Source organism: Clupea harengus, chromosome 5 (assembly GCF_900700415.2).
Source record: "Clupea harengus chromosome 5, Ch_v2.0.2, whole genome shotgun sequence".
NCBI classification, from domain to species: domain Eukaryota; kingdom Metazoa; phylum Chordata; class Actinopteri; order Clupeiformes; family Clupeidae; genus Clupea; species Clupea harengus.
In genome coordinates, this window is record NC_045156.1 from 10,562,813 (window position 1) to 10,583,799 (window position 20,987).

Here is a 20,987-nt window from a genome sequence, read left to right on the forward strand (position 1 = left end):
CTTTTGCAAAGAGGGTAGTCAGCTAAAATACAACGATCGGTACGAACAATCTTAATGTGGGGAGTAAAGACACTATTTGTCTCATAGAGTTTATTTCAGGGGTTACTTCTTTCAGGAATTATTTGAACTCTACACCTTTTTCACACCTGCAACCGTTTCAGCATTTACCTCACTGGTATTGTATCTACCTGAAAGACTTCACTAACCGCTCAAATCTACTTGTACAAAGAGACAAATGTATATATAAATCCCTTGATCAAACAGCTCACTTTTCAGACTCAGACACAATGTGAAAGTGTTGTTTCTGACGTCTTGCCAATGTTTTCACTGCCCTCTGCTTAGGCGTGTGCTTAGAGGCAATGCACGACAGCACAACAGAGCACACACACATCCTGTCCAGTGTGCCTGAGATGTGTATGAAATGTGTGTGTGTGTGTGTGTGTGTGTGTGTGTGTGTGTGTGTGTGTGTGTGTGTGTGTGTGTGTGTGTGTGTGTGTGTGTGTGTGTGTGTGTGTGTGTGTGTGTGTGTGTGTGCGTGTGTGTGGTGTGTGTGTGTGTGGCACAGCAACCTAGGAGTGATCTCAGGTAAACAGCTACATTGCCCACACACATATCTGATAAACACATGGCCGATAATATGGTCTCCGTCGAGCCAACCTGAGAAATATACAAGGGCGATAAATAGACGGACTGTTCCTGCCTTCTTTATCTGTCCTCCACACACACACACACACACACTCACACACATCAACTGACCCTCCAGGGCCCATCTCTCTGTTTAGACAGGCAGGTTCACCCACACCATGCAGAATCTGTAAACACATTTCTGACTTGGCAGAGGCGTTAGCCGTATTTTCTACTGGTGGCACTACATAAGTCTTCATAATGTAGAGTGGACAGTGAAAATAGGAACAGATGATTTTGTATGAAAATATATATATAATAATCAAACAGTGTTCAGGATAGATGAGATTTGAACAGTTAGCCTACTATTGTGTGTTGCGCAATGAAAACCTAATTTGTCATAGATATGGGATGCAAAAAGACTTCAGAGGAAATAGGATTTGTTACCAAATGTGCCAGTAACAAAATACGTGGAAAAACACAAGACAACATTACACTGAATGATCGGTGTGAGACTGTGGTTCTGCCTGAAAAAAAGTGTACGGTGTCTTTAAGCAGAGTTTTGGGCGGAGCCAGGGGCTTAAAAAGAGCATTGCACACAGAGACGGCGTTGTTAACGAGTCTCTCCAAGTAGCGCCGCATAGTAATGAATGCATTAGCTTATCTCAGTGTTGTAACCAGAGATCTAACTGAAGCCTGTAGACACAGTATTTCACCAGTTAAAGACGAAACCACAGCATGCAAGTCTGCACATAACTTGGAAATAGTGTGCGCTTATTGAAAACTCCGAGATTACTAAGGTGAGCATCAAACTGTGATTTGTAAAGTTATTATTGAGTCTTTTGTATGTTGGTGTGCGCGACGAGCGCCCGCGAATGGGTGCGGGCGTGCGTGCGAGTGAGCGGGTGTGTTGGCTCTGTGTGTATTGATGACGACAGCAGCGAGTACGATGTTATCAGTGTCTGTGACGGGTTTGGACGTCTGATGAGAGATAGGTCTACACTACATTGAATTATTTATACAGTCCTGTTCGCAACAAGACGAAAAAACCACCAGACGTAGCCTAGGTTTGGACTTCTATCTAAAGTTGGGCATATATTACTTCTCCTCTTGTTCTTGGGTTGTGCAATGATCAAATATGTATTTAAAGCATTAAAACGTGGTGAGGTTTACTGCTCATGAACTGTCCATTACGCCCGTATGACTGCTGTCACAGTCTCAGAGTAGACGAAGCACTGATGAGGAAGCAGTTCTACATATTGTGAAGAAATAAGGGGTTCGTGTTTCATCAGACTAATAGGCTAATAGGCAGTTAAATTACATGTGTTACCTTAGAATGACTCATAGCGACTTTGCGGAAGCTCCTGCACTGTTCGTCCCGATTTAGGGGGTGTGTGTGTGCTTGGTGCTTGCCGCACAGGTAGAGCGGGTATGGTTGCTCGGAAACCACTGTAAATGTGTCAAGACCGGGGTGTGAACGCCGTGTGGTAAAACTTTTATTCTGGCCATTTTGAGTTGAAGATCATGTTGGTGTCCAGATTGTTTCTGTCAATGTCTTCAGTAACCTCAATTAACTCTATTCAAGGCATAGTAACGAAGCTTATTGAGTAGTTTGAACACTGTGCAACACATAGCCTGACAAGTTGCGTTCTTTACATTAGTGGGATGGTGACTTGCACTCTCCCCTGATTCCAACTAACAAGCCTTTACCTTAACCTTCAAGTATGGACAACATGTAATTGAAATTTGCGCCGTTTCGCTATAGGGTCTCCCTCGAACGCACAGAGAAAGCGCTAGAGCGCCGCCAATACGGTTCCTTTTTGCACCTGTTGCTAGAGGAAGCGCCAGTCTCATGGGATTCATTATCGCGGATCACGTTGCACCCCTTTGCAACCCTCCGCGGCACTCTCCCCTGCCCCCAGCTCTAAGGCTGTCCAGAGTTTGGAGCTCTAAGGACATACCCAACTCATAGGAAGCTCTGTTTGCGAGGTCATGAAACATGCCTGGATGACACGCGTTTCCTCTCACTTGTTAGCGACTTTGTGGTTGGTTTGTATGTCCCTCTGAAAGTCCGAGAGCTAAAGCTAAAACTGAAATGGACAGACCGTTTTTTTTTTTTTTAAATCTGTCAGTCCGTCATGGTTTTAAGATCGCAATGTTTTTGCACTTTTGTTGTTTAACCTGCATGATACGTCAGTGTGGTCATAACTTTAGCATCCCAAACAATAAATAAGGTCGAGGAATTGTTTGAATGAGTCTTTCTGTTGGCTATATGTTTCTTACTCTACTGAGAACAACAGTGTAAAAGCTTAGGATGATTCCCCAGTGAACATGTTGCAGAAAGGAAATCACCTACTAAGGTAGCTGGCATTCTAATTTGCTTAACCATTAATATTATCTGTCAGCAGAATATTTTAAATAGAAATTACTTAAAATGTATAACCTGACAAATACTGAAGATGTGCATGTTCATAGTTGCCCCCAGATCTACCATCAGGCAGGCTGTGTGATTGCAAACTGCAGAGATGTGCAAGTTGACATGACTGTGGAAAGGTGCCTCAAACAGGATAATTTGATATACTGTAAAAGCTTCTTTTAGTTTGTTTATGCATTTCAAAACAAAAATCAACCGTTTACATTCATATAAGCTAGTCTGTCAACTCGGTCAGTTAACCCAATGGACGTTTCTGTGGGGCACTTAGTTTTAAGTGACTGTGCTTGCATAACAGAGCAAACCTGCTTTTGTTCTTAGATCTCATGTGGAAGAATTCAGCATAGAGTAACTCTCAGGCAGTAATAATGCGTCTTGTGGCGTTAACCCCTTGACTAGACTTTGTGCATCCCTGCGAAAGCATTTCCCACACTAAGACCATGCCCACCCTTCAGAAATAACCTGTGTCCACTAACAGGTTGAAAACATTTAAGCCAGTCGAAAGTTCATTCCCAAACAGATTGGCTTTTTTTTTTTTTTTGCAACTTCAGTTTGCCTACTTCAGAATGAAACGCTGCTTTCGCAAGCTCTGACTATATCTTGTCAAAGGCTTGTGTGAAGGAGGCGGCCAAGTGTGTGTCATGATGAGATCAATCTGGTTGACTCAGAACTGCAGCAGGGGTGGTGGGGGTTGTGCGTTTGTGTGATGGAGGCGCTTGCACCATCATTCAGTTCTCTTGTTACCAAAATGGCCCGTCTTACTTAGCCTTGAGAAGACGTTATCTGATGTTCCTCGTATGTATTTGCATTCTATATTGTTACCACATCGGGGTCGAGTTTCCAGAACGTATGCAAATGCTCAGAGAAGCTGAGAAGTGCAGAGCAAATTTGACACTGAAGACTGTAATCCTTCCCGCATGACACCAGATAAACAGTATGAAGTATACAGCTTCATGACACCAGATAAACAGTATGGAGTATACAGCTTCTTGGGGGCAGGTATTGTCATAGCTGAGAGACCTGTAAAGGTTCTGTATTACAAATGTGATTTGAACCAATGAGTAGATGCCGTAATACTAATGAACTGCTACTGAATGTATTTAGGAGAGGATTTACAAGAATTTTTTATTTTTTTTAAAGTAGTAGTCCATGGAAATCTGCACAGGTGGTGTGAACCTAGGGTGAACACTTCACAGGTGGTGTGAACCTAGGGTGAACACTTCACAGGTGGTGTGAACCAGGGTGAACACTTCACAGGGTGCCTAAATATTGTAAAATCACTGAATGGTCAGATAGAAGATAATAATAATTAGCATCCATCCAAGTAATGTTGAAATTTTTCTCTTCAGTGTGTTGTACTGTTGTTGTACAAAATTGCATATTAACTGTCCCTAGGGACAATGTACTGAATCAGTGTACACTTAATCGATAAACACAATGTACTTTCTACACTAGTACATGTTGTTACAAGAGGGGGTTGAGGCCAGCACAAGATTTAGTGATAAGGTTAGTTGTTGTAATAATGTTTATTTACATGAAAGGTACACCGGATTATTTATTACATGCTTAAGTACACGGTGCACCTTGAGATCACTCAAGAAAAACAATGTCATAATGTGTGGCTGAGTTTTCTTTACATAACCTACATTTTCCCCCGCATGTGTGGTGGTTATGGCAGCCTACAGTGTGTATTGATTTTCCTCTGAGCTGTTTTGTGCCCATATCTTGTGGGGGCACAAATGTCATTACGTCACGTCAGAGGGAACGTTTGTCAATCCACAGCCTGTGGAACATGTCAGGAAATTGCCCAGTGCTCTTCTCTTTTAAAGTAATAAGTCAAATTCAGCCCGAAAAAAGCTGACTTTAAAACCTTTCATTAGTGTTTTGTTATTAACTAAGAAGAAAAGAAAGATGGAGGGACTACTTTGGTGTTGGATATTATGGCCCTGGCACATTTATTCACTTGATGTGCAGTCTGCACACATCCACTCTGTCTTTTGATGGTGCTGGGTTGAAAACAAGTGATTCTGTGGACTATTTATGCCTTTAATTGACTGATAAAAGTAACTTTGAACCCGGGTGTATGTCCATCTCCATGGTCAGCTTACTTCCTCTGCTCACTGGACTAGAAGCTTCTAGGGAAAATACATGGATCGGACCACTCATGCACGCCGAGAAAAGTAACAGAGACCAGTAATCATTGCTGTTTCATTGTCAGGCCATTCATGCCTCTTCTGCCCTGTGGCTGTTTTGCAGGTACATTTGTGGCTGCCAGCTTGGCGAACCCAACCGTTTCCTGGCTTTGATGCGACCCGATTGCAGCTGGAGTATGTCCACTGCAGGCTTGACTGCCCAGGAAGTCTGTTTACCCTCGCAAGCGCTCTTCCTGCGGGGCAGCCATTGTCACAGCATGGCCGGAACCAAGCCTTCCTGGAATCACCCTCATGATTTTGACAAGTGAGTGCCATGCAGACTCGGCGTTTGTGTGTTTGTGTTTGTGTGCGTGTGTGTGCGTGTGCGTGTGCGTGTGCGTGTGCGTGTGCGTGTGCGTGTGTGTGCGTGTCAGTCATACTGAAGCATCATAGCATCACTGAAAAGAGAAGGAGAATTTTACAAAAATAAAAGTAAAAAAGTAAAAGTAAAATTACTATTTTGTCCTCAGTAGTTAATGTCTGTGAAATGATTTAGCAAAATTCTCCTGTCTGCATTCCTGTAAAATAATCACTAAAAAAACACTGTATTAGCGTTGCCTTAGGATAAACTATGTCAGGCCATACGGAAGATGTTGGACACTAGTTAATCTGTATGTCCATTTTCAGTCATTATTTCAGCTTTGACGGGGATTACAAGCTACAGTCACAACAGCAGGTCCCCTCGTCATCTGTAGACAGTGAGTAGCCAACGTCTCTGACACTCTCTCTGTCTTTGGATTTGGATTATAGCACGAGAGAAATACTGTATTTTGAATTGTATTATTCGGTCTTTATGACTCGGAGGTATACTGGGGGATATATAGATGTCATGTGATATATCCCCGCCGCTACTTGATCATCCTCAAGGGAAATTTTCATAGGGTTCTGTGTGATCTGTCAGGCAGAGACTTGGCTTCTGAGCAGCGCTAATTTTAGCTTGGGGAATGTTTTGCAAAACAGTGGGAGGTTAGTCTTTAGCCCACCAGAGAACAAGGCGTGGTCACTGACCCTTAGCAAAGTGACTTTTCTCTCCTGCTAGCCGTGACTTCTTTGATTCTCAATTGAAATGATTTACATTTAAATCTCTTTAACAGATCCTTTTAACAGTAAAGACCTCCAGTTGCGCAAACACATGTTTTTATCAATGTACTTTCTGCGATTTGAACCTGTTTGCTAAGTTCAGCTGTTAAAACAAAACTGCACTAACATGTTGTTTGACATTTATATTGTATAATACTGCTTTTGCTTTAAATTAATAATTTTTTTTATCTCAACCAGAATCGCGATCACTGCTCCTGTCCCGGAACAGTCCGGCAGTTCAGAGGCTGCACCCGAAGAAGTCCCGGCCCTCGCAGCTCACCTTGTCCTCCAGCAGCGAACCCCTCACACCCAGCCCTGTGGAGGATGACCAGGTAGTGCCCTCCTTCCAACGCCTGTCGGTCTGCGACCGCGTCAGTCCACCGCACACGCCCAGCCGCGTTGCCAAGCCCCTGCCTCCTCTGCCTGGCTCAGTGGACTTGTCCTCATCGGACCAGGCTATGGACAGCGAGGTGGGGTTCTTCGTCGATGACAGCTGTAGCCTTGTGCCCGAGCCGTATGCCAAACCCTCGGCCTTCCGCTATGGCACGCCCAGCCGGAGGAGTTTCAGGGGTCGTGGGATGATTAACTATGCGTACCACGAAGGACCATCAGTCCAACAGAGGCAACCTCAGCCACAGTCACAGTCGCAGCACCAGCACCAACACCAACACCAGCAGAGGCGGCAAGACAAGGATGTACCTGAACAGCAGCATCAGACTCAACATCAGCATCCACATCATCATCACCAACAGCCACAGGATCAGCATCCACATCATCATCACCAACAGCCACAGGATCAGCATCAACATCATCACCAACAGCCACAGGATCGCACCCGTAAGCTGCGTCGCTCTCACTCAGGGCCCGCTGGCTCCTTCAATAAGCCCACGTCGTTGCGCGTGTCCTGTCACCACCGGAACACCAACAACGGCCAGGACATGGACAAACCTGAGATACCTCCCCGAGCGCCAATCCCGCCCCGGCCTGCCAAAACCGCCGACTACCGCCGCTGGTCTGCCGAGGTCTCCTCGGGGGTGTACAGTGACGAGGACCGGCCCCCGAAGGTTCCGCCACGAGAACCTCTGTCCAGCACGAGCACCGGCGCCCGAACCCCCAGCCCCAAATCCCTCCCCACATACCTCCATGGCATCATGCCGCCAACGCAGAGCTTTGCTCCCGACCCAAAGTACGTGAGCCGTGGCCTGCAGCGTCAGAACAGCGAGGGCTCGCCCTGCATCCTGCCCGTCATGGAGAACGGCCACAAGGCCAGCAACACACACTACTTCCTGCTCCCCCAGAGGCCCGCCTACCTGGACAAACTGAAGAAGTTTCTGACCGACTCCCCAGCCGGCCGAGACGAGGAGGAGGAGGAGGAGGTCTCGAGGCCAGACGGGGAAGGCCAGAGTAAGCGGAGGGCGCCCATCGACTTTGTGTGACACCAGGACACACGACGTTCTGACTGGTGTATGCAAAAGCATAGCTTGGTGTATATTGCCTGAGGACCTTAAAGACATTTCACCGCTGCTTCGATGCAGTTGCTATGGTTAGTTTTACCCTAGTATTTATAACATTAGGGTAAGTAACATACCAATTGCAGTTACTGGGAAGATGTGTTGCTGTTGTTGTATACGTGTTGGAAGAACTCTCAATAGGAAGGCAAACGTGGCGTGGATGTGTGCAGTATCCCTGTGCATTCTGGACTGTGGATGAGATCAGTCTTATCCATTATGTATGTATCAGATGGATTATTTTTGATATTATTCGTGATTTCATGTTAGTGCTTCTTGCCAATCCTGTGGTGCAGTTGTTTGGTGCGAGCTGGTCTCACACCTCAGTGTCAGTGTTTGGGCTTTGCTAACCAGAATGACTTATTTTGAAGTCACATGTTGTGTTCCTCTGAGGATGTTGCTTCAGCGTCTTGGAGAACAAGGCATTTCTTTGTATCTTTGAGAATCAAGAGTACAAAGGATCCGTAAAACATTAGTAATCACTTGCTGAATGAATGAAGTCTAAGTAAAAGACCTTTGAAGAGTTGAAGGCATTTATGAAGGATCGTCCAGCTTGAACCCCACCCTAATTCCTGCAATTCGGTGCAGGCAAGGAAAAGCAGATTGCTCGTTAGTTTCTCTTTTCTACAAAACTTGTCAAAACGATGTGTGTGTGTGTGGATGATGGTGTGTGTGTGTGTGTGTGTGTGTGTGTGTGTGTCTCATGTAAAATGTACATCTTGAGCCAGTAGTATCACTAAATATCTACGTGCATGCTACAAGGAGGAATATCTTGTCACACTTGCGTATTACCTCTGTGTACTGTATATTGTTTCTGGTGCATGAAAGGACAACCTGTTGGCAGTTAGATAAAACGTATAGCTATAGTATATAGTATGTTCTATATACATTAAGCTATGCTACATTATGCCCATTTACATTCTTAATACAGACTTAGAAATATAATATACTGTATGTCAGGTGTAATTTGTCTAAACTTTAGCATTCTGTACATGTTAAGGTAGTTGGTGTTGCACAAAAGACAATTTATTTCAAACTTGTGAATGTGGCTTGTATTTGTAATGGCTGATTAAGTAAAAGGCCCCTGTTTTCAGTCAAGCTGTGAATAGAAATATGGAATGATCTTGCCTGTCATACTACCTCCCATAATCCTCTCCTTTATTGCTTTAGACCACACATCCTCATCGTAGCAAGTTTATGAATATGGTTACAGATAAACCACCAAGCAGCTAATAATAACATCAAAAATGAACCAGCCTTCTTGAAATATGTTCTCATGTTTTTTTTTAAACTCTCAGACAATTCAGAAGTCAAGTACATTTGTCTTGATGCCATTCTGTGAATCCTTCAACAGATGGTTGCTATTATTGATATAATTCCTGTCACTATGGTTATTTTCCTGAATGTAACAATGCAGTCAAATGTTGAGATCTGAACAGTGGCTTTGTGTGACTCGGATGCGTTAGGCTCACCTGACACTTATACACGCACACACACACACACACACACACACATATATATACACACACACACACACACACACATATACACACACACATACACACACACACACACACACATATGCACAGACACTCACACCCACACACGCACTCATACAGACATGTACTCTGACAGACAGACTCACAAACACTAACCCACACATACACAACAGTCTTTCCTGTTCTGCACATGCATTCCTGTCTGACATGACTGCCGTGGGTGTGGGCTTAGACTCGTACGCTGCTGGCAGCGAGTGACGGAAGGTGTATTTCATAGTTATATGTTATTAAAAAGACGTCATTATGATGTGGTAAATGTAGCAAGTGCATCAAAGTGAAACGCAAAAAAAAAGCAACATGGTCGGATCAGGTCAAAAAGTAAATAAGGTTTTTCACCTTGCAAAGAGAAGAAAGTCTAACTTTACTGATGCTGTTTTTTTATTTTCATGTTAAACAATGTTTACATTGCTCATTGTGTTATTTAGCCTTTGCTTTTTTCCATGTCTTACCTGAATGAAATGAAGGCAAGTTCAAGAATTATAGACATTCTCTACTGTGGTAATACTAAGAAAAATGCACTGAGATTACAGTATGTTTTAATGTTTGTGTGTGTGTGTGCACGCACGCATGTGTGAATGTAAAGTATTTAACATAATTCTACTATCCATGATGAATTTAGTACTGTGTACAGTGTAGTCTTTAAATGAGGAAAAAAATAAAATACCTATTTATGTATCATTCATGATGATCAGATTTGGTCTTCTGTTGTTGTTGTTGTTGTTTTTCTTGCCTTCTGAAAGAGATGCACCATATTCTGAAAAACACAGAAATATTGCTGTTTTGCCTGTTCTGTCACTGCCCACGCCCTCGCTCTGCTCCATTGCTATTGGCCTGGGTCCAAGGGACAGGTGAGGGTGTTGCACCAGCAGACAAGTATCCATTACCACCTTAATTTCCTATTTACTGAAGTATGCTGCTTCAGCTTCATTTCCTCACCCAACCCTCCGAATGGCGGTAATGGTTCTGAGGTGGACCCGGCAGAGAACCGGCCCGGATCAGCATGGGTGTGGGCCGGATCTGTTCCAGAACCGTTTACAATCAGGGGCCTCGTCTGTCCTGGAAAGGGGACAGGTATCTGGTATCTCAGGTTTTTTGTTTTTCTCTCTGTGCGGTGCGAGTTGTCGGATTTTTTGGGATGTGCATACATGAAACAGATTTTAGGGTTTTGTTTTTTTTGGATCCGTTGTTGAGGTGAGAGAGAGAGAGTGAGATTTACCAAATGTCTCTCATATTACTCTTGGGAACTATAACTCTCTTATCTCCTTTAGTCTCCTTTCATAAGACTCCCATCAAACTGTTAAAATATATAAATGACCAAGGAGGTACGTAAATATGCTGTCCCTCACCCATCTCCAAATATATTAAACAGAAATGTCCCCAGAATCAAATCACAGCTAGAGACAGTAAATAGTTGCTCCTCTGTGAACCCATGTGTGACAAGCTGCTCAGGTGACCTGCTGCCTGACAACGGTGGCCGCAGCCATGGGAACTATGACCAAAGCCTGTCTGCTCCGATGGTTTGAAGAATAGTAAATGACAAACGCAACACACAACTACACACATGCAGAAAGCTGCTGCTGTTGTTTTATAAAAAAGGACAAATCACATGTATGCATACACTCTAAATTCCAAATTCCGTTGTATGCGAATACAATGACAATAAAGGCTTTTCTATTTCTATACACGTGTATACACTTGACTTGCTCAGTTTTTATTTGCTAAGAGTTCTTTGTCATAGCCAGACTCTTTGGAGCATAGGCCTACTACAATGTACAGAGGTGGGATGGCCATATAATGTATGTAATCTATACGTATATTTGGTAAATTTGAGTGTATTAATTCAGCAGATACTTTTATTGGAGGTGACTTACAGTCCAAGTAAGATATTATGTAGTTCATCAGTGTGTGTGCTACCATACAGCTAAATCCATTACCTTGTTGTTGTTAGCATCTTGTTCTACCAGTTGAGCTCCAGAAACACTGGAGCGGACTCAGAGATCACATCTCTTTTGATAGAGAACAATGATGTGGGGTAACCACCAACACAGACCTGAAAAGGAGCTGAGCACTAGACCTGGAAGCTGGTCATTACCAGGGATAAAATCTGGCGTTTGATCTCCCTTTTGCTCCTTCCCTTCGCTTTGTTACAGAACTTGATCAAAGCAAAAGGTTTATCAACCAGACGGTGGATTATAAGATAAACACCCAGATTTAAAGTATCATGGCGGAAGGCTTGACTTCAAAAGTGTTTGTGTGTACAAATCAGACAACCTGCACAGCCAGCAGGGCCTTATGCAGGCGGGGACGTGACTGACTCGAGCTGGAAACACACACGCAATGTTCTGTGTGTGATCTTGGAATAAGTGTGAGTGTTCATTTGTATATGAATTAATAAATATGCATGCATTAAATCAGTGGTAATAATTATTTGATAGAAATCTACACAAATGTCTTTCAACCTGTTGGACCCAACTAGATACACAAACGAAAAAACAAAGACAAAGAAAGGCATTTAGAACACCAAGAAAAGTGCCATTTCCAAGGTGAGCCAAACATAAACAGTCTAGTTTCCAAGAAGGATTTTTTTGTGTGTGAGATACATAGCCTTACACAACGTTTCAATTATGACTCTTCATTGAATTCGGAGAAATGACAGCCCATTGAATAACCCATTTTCTTTGTTGCAAAATGACATTAACCTGCACTGTGGTTGTATGTTCTGTGTGCCTGTGTGTGTATGTGTATATGTGTGTCTGTGTCTGTTTGTGTGAAATACTAAATGCACAGTCGGTGAAACACTGTACAGTTGACGCCGATGTACTGCTCTCGCTACTTCTTTGAGCATAACATGCGCAGCACAGACATATGATTTACCCCAAAGGCCATGCTGTTGTGTCCGTGAGGCAAGGCCATAAAGTGTTCTCCACACACTGAGCAGCCTAACTAGCTGGTGTGCGTGCATCCCCTTTCCTCTACGGCAAAGTCATATCCACTCAGTCATGAGCCCAAAGGAAGGGCAGCGCTGTCAAACATCTATCACTCGCTACGGCCTTGTCATATCTGAAAATGCTACTGTCGTTCTGGAATGGCAACGTGCTAATTCGGTCATCACTAAATAAGTTTAAAATGAATGGTTTCCTTTGATGTGAAATATGTTTGAAGAAGCGCAGCTATATGCCTACAGCTTAGATCTTGATTTTGAAAGAAAGCCATTCTCCTGTGAATGTAGTTAGGCTTATCTGAGAGTGCAGTTTATCACAACTGCCAATGTGTCTGGAAAAAATATTCCGTTAGTTCCCCCTAGCGGCGAAATGTGAAGCTTGGCTACAGCTATGTTCCAATCTGACTTGATCCTACAACTGTGTTGGTGCGTCATTGTTTCTCTGAAATGAATCAACATGCATAAAGAGTAACACGACAAGAGACAGCTTGAGTGACTGTGAACAAGTTTGTTCTCATACTATAATTTACCGAAAACAGGAGAAAAAAACATGCCAGCAACCAGCATCATGCATTTTGAGTTCAGGCTTCCGTTGTGTAATTGGTGTACAATTGTGTATCTTGTGGTAATAGAGTGGTTTTGTAAATGTGTTTTCAGTGGTTTTTACAAACATTTATTGTTAAAAATATTTAAAAAAATTAACTTTTCCTTTTTAACAATTGCAACAACAACAACAACAATAAGAATAGTATGAAAGTGAAAGAGGGGTTTCTTAGGCAGAAATGCTTCAGGCAAAGATCTTTATGTCCTTGCTGGCTTTTGGAGGTTTAATTCATAGTTGATATCACTTCTGGTCGTTTTATCCTCATCTGGAAGCAATATGAGACAAACAAATATTAGTTGTACTAGTAGTGTATGTCTGTCTGTCTATATTTCTACGAATCCATCCATACATCCAGCCAACCACAAGCAAACATATACATACACACACACACACACACACACACACACACACACACAAACACACACACATAGACAGACACGTGTGTGTAATTTTAAGTGGTGATGGTGGCAATAGATCTAATATACGTATGCCACAGAATACATTTTTAAGCAGAGGAAAGTAACTGCACCAGTATCCGAAGACTTACTCTGTGTGCTGTATCAACCATATCTAACTGTGGTCTAAATATTCCTGGACTGGTTTCATCTGACACAGACATGTTGCTGTCAATACTGTACACTCCGGCTTGTCTTCCTGGAAGTCGGACCAAATTTCTAAAATGTCCTGTAAAAACACACACACACACACAAATGCATAAATGTACACATATGTACACAACTAATGATAAAACAAAATTAGGCCAATTTTCGCAGATGTAATTCTTAGGATGAATCATTGTAAAGGTCATAAATACAAGCATAGAGAGGAAACTACAGACCTCTACTTGAAAAATCAAAGGAGTCTTCATCGAAGGATTCAAAACTTGTGAGTCTCTTGTCTGTAAACCTTTGGTGCACAAACAGTTTTACAGTCAAAATGTGTCATTCTCTTATTTCATGGTTGAGTATGTTTAGGATATGTTGAATATCAATACTGTATTTACTGTTATGGGAATGTAGCCATTATGATAAATAAATAAAAGAGTGCTGGCCTCGAATCTGAGCCCAAACATACCATGATCTGCCTCGGCCTCTGTGTAGAACCACAGCCACTATGACAATGATGATGAGCAGGAGAAGGACTGCTGACAGGCTCCCGAAGAGAACGGCATAGAACCCGGCTCCCCTGCGGTAGAACTCACACTGTGGCCCGTAATACGTCTCCAGGAAGGACTCATAACACCTAGCAGTGTGCACATGGGAAGAGTACGCTTGGTCAGACATCTTCAGTGTCCTAGGCTCCCTGAAATGCCCAAAGCTTTTGTATTTTCAGTGAAATTTTAAATATGTGGGGGAAAAAAACTCTCATTCTAGGCTCTCATTCTGAATCTGAAACGTACCAATCTTTTACAGTAATGACAGTATTTCCCCCAAAAAATGCATAATTTCTGGTCTTTTATTTTATAAACCTAATAATCAATATCTTTACACATACCAGGTACACATATACACCCACCAACCCTGACCCCCACCCTACCACCACCAAGAACTTAGTGTCTTACTGGCAAACTGGTCCGCTGTTTTCATTTAAACAGTCTCCATGTCGATTACAGTAATTGGGATTCGTGAGACAAGGTCCCAAACACATCCAGCGTCCATCGGAGATCTCTGGTGAGTAGTTGCCAAAACGGAGGCTGCAGGTGATGTATGGCTTCAGATCAGTGAGGTCTACAATGGAAAGGGAATTTAACTGTTAAATATACAGTATAGTCTATACATGACTGAATGCACAGATTCATAAAGCAGTTACTTGTCAAAAGGTCTTTTTTGATTCACTTACTCTTTATTACAATGTCTGCCATTGTGATTCTTGGATCTTCAATGTCCACATTTTTAAGAGCTTCACTCAGGTTTTTGAAAGCTCCTGGTTCAGTTACGATACTTTGTAGTATGGGTTCCAACTGGTTATTAAGGAAGTTTACTTGCGATTCACTGTTGTGATAGTTGTATTGTGCCACACCTTCTGCAATAATACTCCCTCTCCTGGATTCAAAGATGAAATGAAATGGGCAAATCAGTGAAAAAACATCGTAATACAATAGAGGATTTACATCTGAGCATGTGAGTTTCAGAGCTTAAATTTGACATTAGGAATAACAGCCCACCTTAAGCTTAAGATTCTGAAGTCCTTGAAACTCAGAGGATCAGCTTGTCTGAAAAGAGGTGTGAGCTTAAACAAGAAACAAAAAAACAATTAATGACATGAAATCACATTGTCATAAATAACTGTATCTGTATACATTGGCCATGAACATCTGGTGTAATGTCTAATACAGTGACAGTGTAAGAATGCACACCTCTTCTTCCAGGATGTCCTCAAGGGCCTCTATTTCTGAGGCTGTCAAATTAAACTCCCTCATTATTCTCAGCATGATGTTTGCCTTCCGGGGGGGAATGGCATCATTATCTATGTAAATAAAAAAGGATGAAATAATGCCAAAATTAATTGCATTTTTAATAACAAAATCGCACAATGTTTTTTAGATTAGCATTTGGATCATTAAAAGTTTGGCAGCAGCACTCACCTAAAATAACACTGGTTTCATTGAAACCATACTGACAAAAGTTTCCATAAGTGAGATTTTCATTGCAGTCACACTGGCATCTTCCCAGTGTGGCATTGTAAGAACAGGGTGCACCATTACACTGACAATCCTCCTCTTGACATGAAGGAGTTGTTGCCGATGTAGGAGAGGTTAAGGTGACAGATGCACTTTGAGGTGGTGAAGTTCTTGGGGTTATACTTTGAGTGGAAACTTCTGCAGCCTGTGTGGAGGTCTGTCCAGTGGAAGTAGTTGCAGAACTGGAAAACGATGGCTGAATAGATGCCGAGCTGGGCACCTCAGGGCTTGATGTTGATGAACTGTTCATTTGGACTGTGGTGGCCTCTGACGTCTCTGTGACTTGGGCTGAGGTGCGTCCAGTTATTGATGATACGGATGAAACACCTGTGGACGCCGTGGACTCTGCCGAAGCAGTGGTCACCTGTGAAGTTGAACTTGTGGAGACGAAACCTGTTGTTGCAGTTGCCTTAACAGTCGTCTGCGTGGCGACTGGGGAAGAGGTGGTCTCTCGCGGGCCAGTTGTCATCAGGGTGAAGGGCGAGCCAGAGGTCTGAGTGCTGACCGGCACCGAGCTGGTAACCTCAGGGCTTGATGGTGATGAACTGCTCTGTTGAACTGTGGTTGCCTCTGACGTCTCTGTGACTTGGGCTGAGGTGCGTCCAGTTGTTGCTGCCGCAGATGAAAAGCTGGTGCCCCCAGTAGTAGAAGCTGAAGCAGAGCTGGTAACCTCAGGGCTTGATGGTGATGAACTGCTCAGTTGGACTGTGGAAGCCTCTGACGTCTCTGTGACTTGGGCTGAGGTGCGTCCAGTTGTTGCTGCCGCAGATGAAAAGCTGGTGCCCCCAGTAGTAGAAGCTGAAGCAGAGCTGGTAACCTCAGGGCTTGATGGTGATGAACTGCTCAGTTGGACTGTGGAAGCCTCTGACGTCTCTGTGACTTGGGCTGAGGTGCGTCCAGTCGTTGTTGCCGCAGATGAAACACTGGTGCCCCCAGTAGTAGAAGCAGAAGCAGAGCTGGGAACCTCAGGGCTTGATGGTGATGAACTGCTCAGTTGGACTGTGGTTGCCTCTGACTTCTTTGTGACTTGGGCTGAGGTGCGTCCAGTTATTGCTGCTGCAGATTCAACACTGGTGGACGCCGTGGATGCAGATGAAGAAGTGGTCACCTGTGAAGTTGAACTTGTGGAGACGAAACCTGTTGTTGCAGTTGCCTTGGCAGTCGTCTGAGTGGCGACTGGGGAAGAGGTGGTCTCTCGCGGGCCAGTTGTCATCAGGGTGGAGGGCGAGCCAGAGCTCTGAGTGCTGACCGGCACCGAGCTGGTAACCTCAGGGCTTGATGGTGATGAACTGCTCAGTTGGACTGTGGTTGCCTCTGACGTCTTTGTGACTTGGGCTGAGGTGCGTCCAGTCGTTGTTTCCGCAGATGAAACACTGGTGCCCCCAGTAGTGGAAGCCGAAGCAGAGATGGGAACCTCATGGCTTGATGGTGATGAACTGCTCAGTTGGACTGTGGAAGCCTCTGACGTCTCTGTGAGTTGGGCTGAGGTGCGTCCAGTTGTTGCTGCCGCAGATGAAAAGCTGGTCCCCCCAGTAGTAGAAGCAGATGCAGAGTTGGTAACCTCAGGGCTTGATGGTGATGAACTGCTCAGTTGAACTGTGGTTGCCACTGACGTCTCTGTGACTTGGGCTGAGGTGGGTCCAGTTATTGCTGCCGCAGATTCAACACTGGTGGACGCCGTGGATGCAGATGAAGAAGTGGTCACCTGTGAAGTTGAACTTGTGGAGACGAAACCTGTTGTTGCAGTTGCCTTGCCAGTCGTCTGCGTGGCAACTGGGGAAGAGGTGGTCTCTCGCGGGCCAGTTGTCATCAGGGTGGAGGGCGAGCCAGAGCTCTGAGTGCTGACCGGCACCGAGCTGGTAACCTCAGGGCTTGATGGTGATGAACTGCTCTGTTGAACTGTGGTTGCCTCTGACATCTCTGTGACTTGGGCTGAGGTGCGTCCAGTTGTTGCTGCCGCAGATGAAAAGCTGGTGCCCCCAGTAGTAGAAGCTGAAGCAGAGCTGGTAACCTCAGGGCTTGATGGTGATGAACTGCTCAGTTGGACTGTGGTTGCCACTGACGTCTCTGTGACTTGGGCTGAGGTGCGTCCAGTTATTGCTGCCGCAGATTCAACACTGGTGGACGCCGTGGATGCAGATGAAGAAGTGGTCACCTGTGAAGTTGAACTTGTGGAGACGAAACCTGTTGTTGCAGTTGCCTTGCCAGTCGTCTGAGTGGCGACTGGGGAAGAGGTGGTCTCTCGCGGGCCAGTTGTCATCAGGGTGGAGGGCGAGCCAGAGCTCTGAGTGCTGACCGGCACCGAGCTGGTAACCTCAGGGCTTGATGGTGATGAACTGCTCTGTTGAACAGTGGTTGCCTCTGACGTCTCTGTGACTTGGGCTGAGGTGCGTCCAGTTGTTGCTGCCGCAGATGAAAAGCTGGTGCCCCCAGTAGTAGAAGCTGAAGCAGAGCTGGTAACCTCAGGGCTTGATGGTGATGAACTGCTCAGTTGGACTGTGGTTGCCTCTGACGTCTTTGTGACTTGGGCTGAGGTGTGCCCAGTCATTGCTGCCGCAGATTCAACACTGGTGGACGCCGTGGATGCAGAGTAAGAAGTGGTCACCTGTGAAGTTGAACTTGTGGAGACGAAACCTGTTGTTGTAGTTGCCTTGCCAGTCGTCTGAGTGGCGACTGGGGAAGAGGTGGTCTCTCGCGGGCCAGTTGTCATCAGGGTGGAGGGCGAGCCAGAGGTCTGAGTGCTGACCGGCACCGAGCTGGTAACCTCAGGGCTTGATGGTGATGAACTGCTCTGTTGAACTGTGGTTGCCTCTGACGTCTCTGTGACTTGGGCTGAGGTGCGTCCAGTCGTTGCTGCCACAGATGTAACGCCGGTGCCCCCAGTGGTGGAAGCCGAAGCAGAGCTGGTAACCTCAGGACTTGATGGGGATGAACTGCTCTGTTGGACTGTGGTTGCCTCTGACGTCTCTGTGACTTGGGCTGAGGTGCGCCCAGTCATTGCTGCCGCAGATGAAAAGCTGGTTCCCCCAGTAGTAGAAGCAGAAGCAGAGCTGGTAACCTCAGGGCTTGATGGTGATGAACTGTTCAGTTGGACTGTGGTTGCCTCTGACGTCTCTGTGACTTGGGCTGAGGTGCGTCCAGTCGTTCCTGCCGCAGATGAAACGCTGGTGCCCCCAGTAGTAGAAGCTGAAGCAGAGCTGGGAACCTCAGGGCTTGATGGTGATGAACTACTCAGTTGGACTGTGGAAGACTCTGACGTCTCTGTGACTTGGGCTGAGGTGCGTCCAGTTATTGCTGCCGCAGATGAAACACCTGTGGACGCCGTGGACTCTGCCGAAGCAGTGGTCACCTGTGAAGTTGAACTTGTGGAGACGAAACCTGTTGTTGCAGTTGCCTTGCCAGTCGTCTGCGTGGCGACTGGGGAAGAGGTGGTCTCTCGCGGGCCAGTTGTCATCAGGGTGGAGGGCGAGCCGGAGCTCTGAGTGCTGACCGGCACCGAGCTGGTAACCTCAGGGCTTGATGGTGATGAACTGCTCTGTTGAACTGTGGTTGCCTCTGACGTCTCTGTGACTTGGGCCGAGGTGCGTCCAGTTGTTGCTGCCGCAGATGAAAAGCTGGTGCCCCCAGTAGTAGAAGCTGAAGCAGAGCTGGTAACCTCAGGGCTTGATGGTGATGAACTGCTTAGTTGGACTGTGGTTGCCTCTGACGTCTCTGTGACTTGGGCTGAGGTGCGTCCAGTTATTGCTGCCGCAGATTCAACACTGGTGGACGCCCTGGTTGCAGATGAAGAAGTGGTCACCTGTGATGTTGAACTTGTGGAGACGAAAGCTGTTGTTGCAGTTGCCTTGCCAGTCGTCTGTGTGGGGACTGGGGAAGAGGTGGTCTCTCGCTGGCCAGTTGTCATCAGGGTGGAGGGCGAGCCGGAGCTCTGAGTGCTGACCGGCACCGAGCTGGTAACCTCAGGGCTTGATGGTGATGAACTGCTCTGTTGAACTGTGGTTGCCTCTGACGTCTCTGTGACTTGGGCTGAGGTGCGTCCAGTTGTTGCTGCCGCAGATGAAAAGCTGGTGCCCCCAGTAGTAGAAGCTGAAGCAGAGCTGGTAACCTCAGGGCTTGATGGTGATGAACTGCTCAGTTGGACTGTGGTTGCCTCTGACGTCTTTGTGACTTGGGCTGAGGTGCGTCCAGTCGTTGTTTCCGCAGATGAAACACTGGTGCCCCCAGTGGTGGAAGCCGAAACAGAGCTGGGAACCTCAGGGCTTGATGGTGATGAACTGCTCAGTTGGACTGTGGTTGCCTCTGACGTCTCTGTGACTTGGGCTGAGGTGCGTCCAGTCGTTGCTGCCGCAGATGAAAAGCTGGTCCCCCCAGTAGTAGAAGCAGAGTTGGTAACCTCAGGGCTTGATGGTGATGAACTGCTCAGTTGGACTGTGGTTGCCTCTGACGTCTTTGTGACTTGGGCTGAGGTGCGTCCAGTCGTTGTTGCCGCAGATGAAACACTGGTGCCCCCAGTAGTGGAAGCCGAAGCAGAGCTGGTAACCTCAGGGCTTGATGGTGATGAACTGTTCAGTTGAACTGTGGTTGCCACTGACGTCTCTGTGACTTGGGCTGAGGTGCGTCCAGTTATTGCTGCCACAGATTCAACACTGGTGGACGCCGTGGATTCTGCCGAAGCAGTGGTCACCTGTGAAGTTGAACTTGTGGAGACGAAACCTGTTGTTGCAGTTGCCTTGCCAGTCGTCTGCGTGGCGACTGGGGAAGAGGTGGTCTCTCGCGGGCCAGTTGTCATCAGGGTGGAGGGCGAGCCAGACCTCTGAGTGCTGACCGGCACCGAGCTGGTAACCTCAGGGCTTGATGGTGATGAACTGCTCTGTTGAACTGTAGTTGCCTCTGACGTCTCTGTGACTTGGGCTGAGGTGCGTCCAGTTGTTGCTGCCGCAGATGAAAAGCTGGTGCCCCCAGTAGTAGAAGCTGAAGCAGAGCTGGTAACCTCAGGGCTTGATGGGGATGAACTGCTCTGTTGGACTGTGGTTGCCTCTGATCTCTTTGTGACTTGGGCTGATTTGCGTCCTGTCGTTGTTGCCGCAGATGAAACACTGGTGCCCCCAGTAGTGGAAGCCGAAGCAGAGCTGGGAACCTCAGGGCTTGATCGTGATGAACTGCTCAGTTGGACTGTGGTTGCCTCTGACGTCTTTGTGACTTGGGCTGAGGTGCGTCCAGTCGTTGCTACCGCAGATGAAACGCTGGTGGTCCCCATGGTGGCAGCCAAAGCAATGGTCGCAGTTGTCTTGTCAGTCGTGTTCGTGGCAGATGAAATGTTTGTTGACTGAGTTTGGAAAACTAAATTTTGTTTGAAAGTTGTATTTGA

General features: G+C 45.8%; 2 protein-coding genes across 2 annotated transcripts; one reads left to right on the plus strand and one right to left on the minus strand.

The window, feature by feature from the left end:
* Positions 1 to 1,221: 1,221 nt before the first annotated feature.
* Positions 1,222 to 10,085, plus strand: errfi1a (ERBB receptor feedback inhibitor 1a). The gene is made up of 4 exons (XM_012838574.3): positions 1,222 to 1,424; positions 5,312 to 5,512; positions 5,875 to 5,945; positions 6,526 to 10,085. The coding sequence occupies exons 2-4, from the start codon at positions 5,361 to 5,363 to the stop codon at positions 7,761 to 7,763; spliced, it is 1,461 nt and encodes a 486-aa protein (XP_012694028.2). The 5' UTR covers positions 1,222 to 1,424; positions 5,312 to 5,360; the 3' UTR covers positions 7,764 to 10,085.
* Positions 10,086 to 12,823: 2,738 nt separating this feature from the next.
* On the minus strand, positions 12,824 to 20,876 carry LOC105909854 (mucin-19). Its single transcript, XM_031567158.2, has 10 exons — positions 16,887 to 20,876; positions 15,524 to 16,436; positions 15,296 to 15,405; positions 15,104 to 15,168; positions 14,779 to 14,981; positions 14,501 to 14,666; positions 14,014 to 14,181; positions 13,778 to 13,845; positions 13,487 to 13,623; positions 12,824 to 13,204 (listed from the first exon to the last, which is right to left on the minus strand). The coding sequence occupies exons 1-10, from the start codon at positions 20,874 to 20,876 to the stop codon at positions 13,163 to 13,165; spliced, it is 5,862 nt and encodes a 1,953-aa protein (XP_031423018.2). The 3' UTR covers positions 12,824 to 13,162.
* Between the last annotated feature and the right edge of the window lie 111 nt (positions 20,877 to 20,987).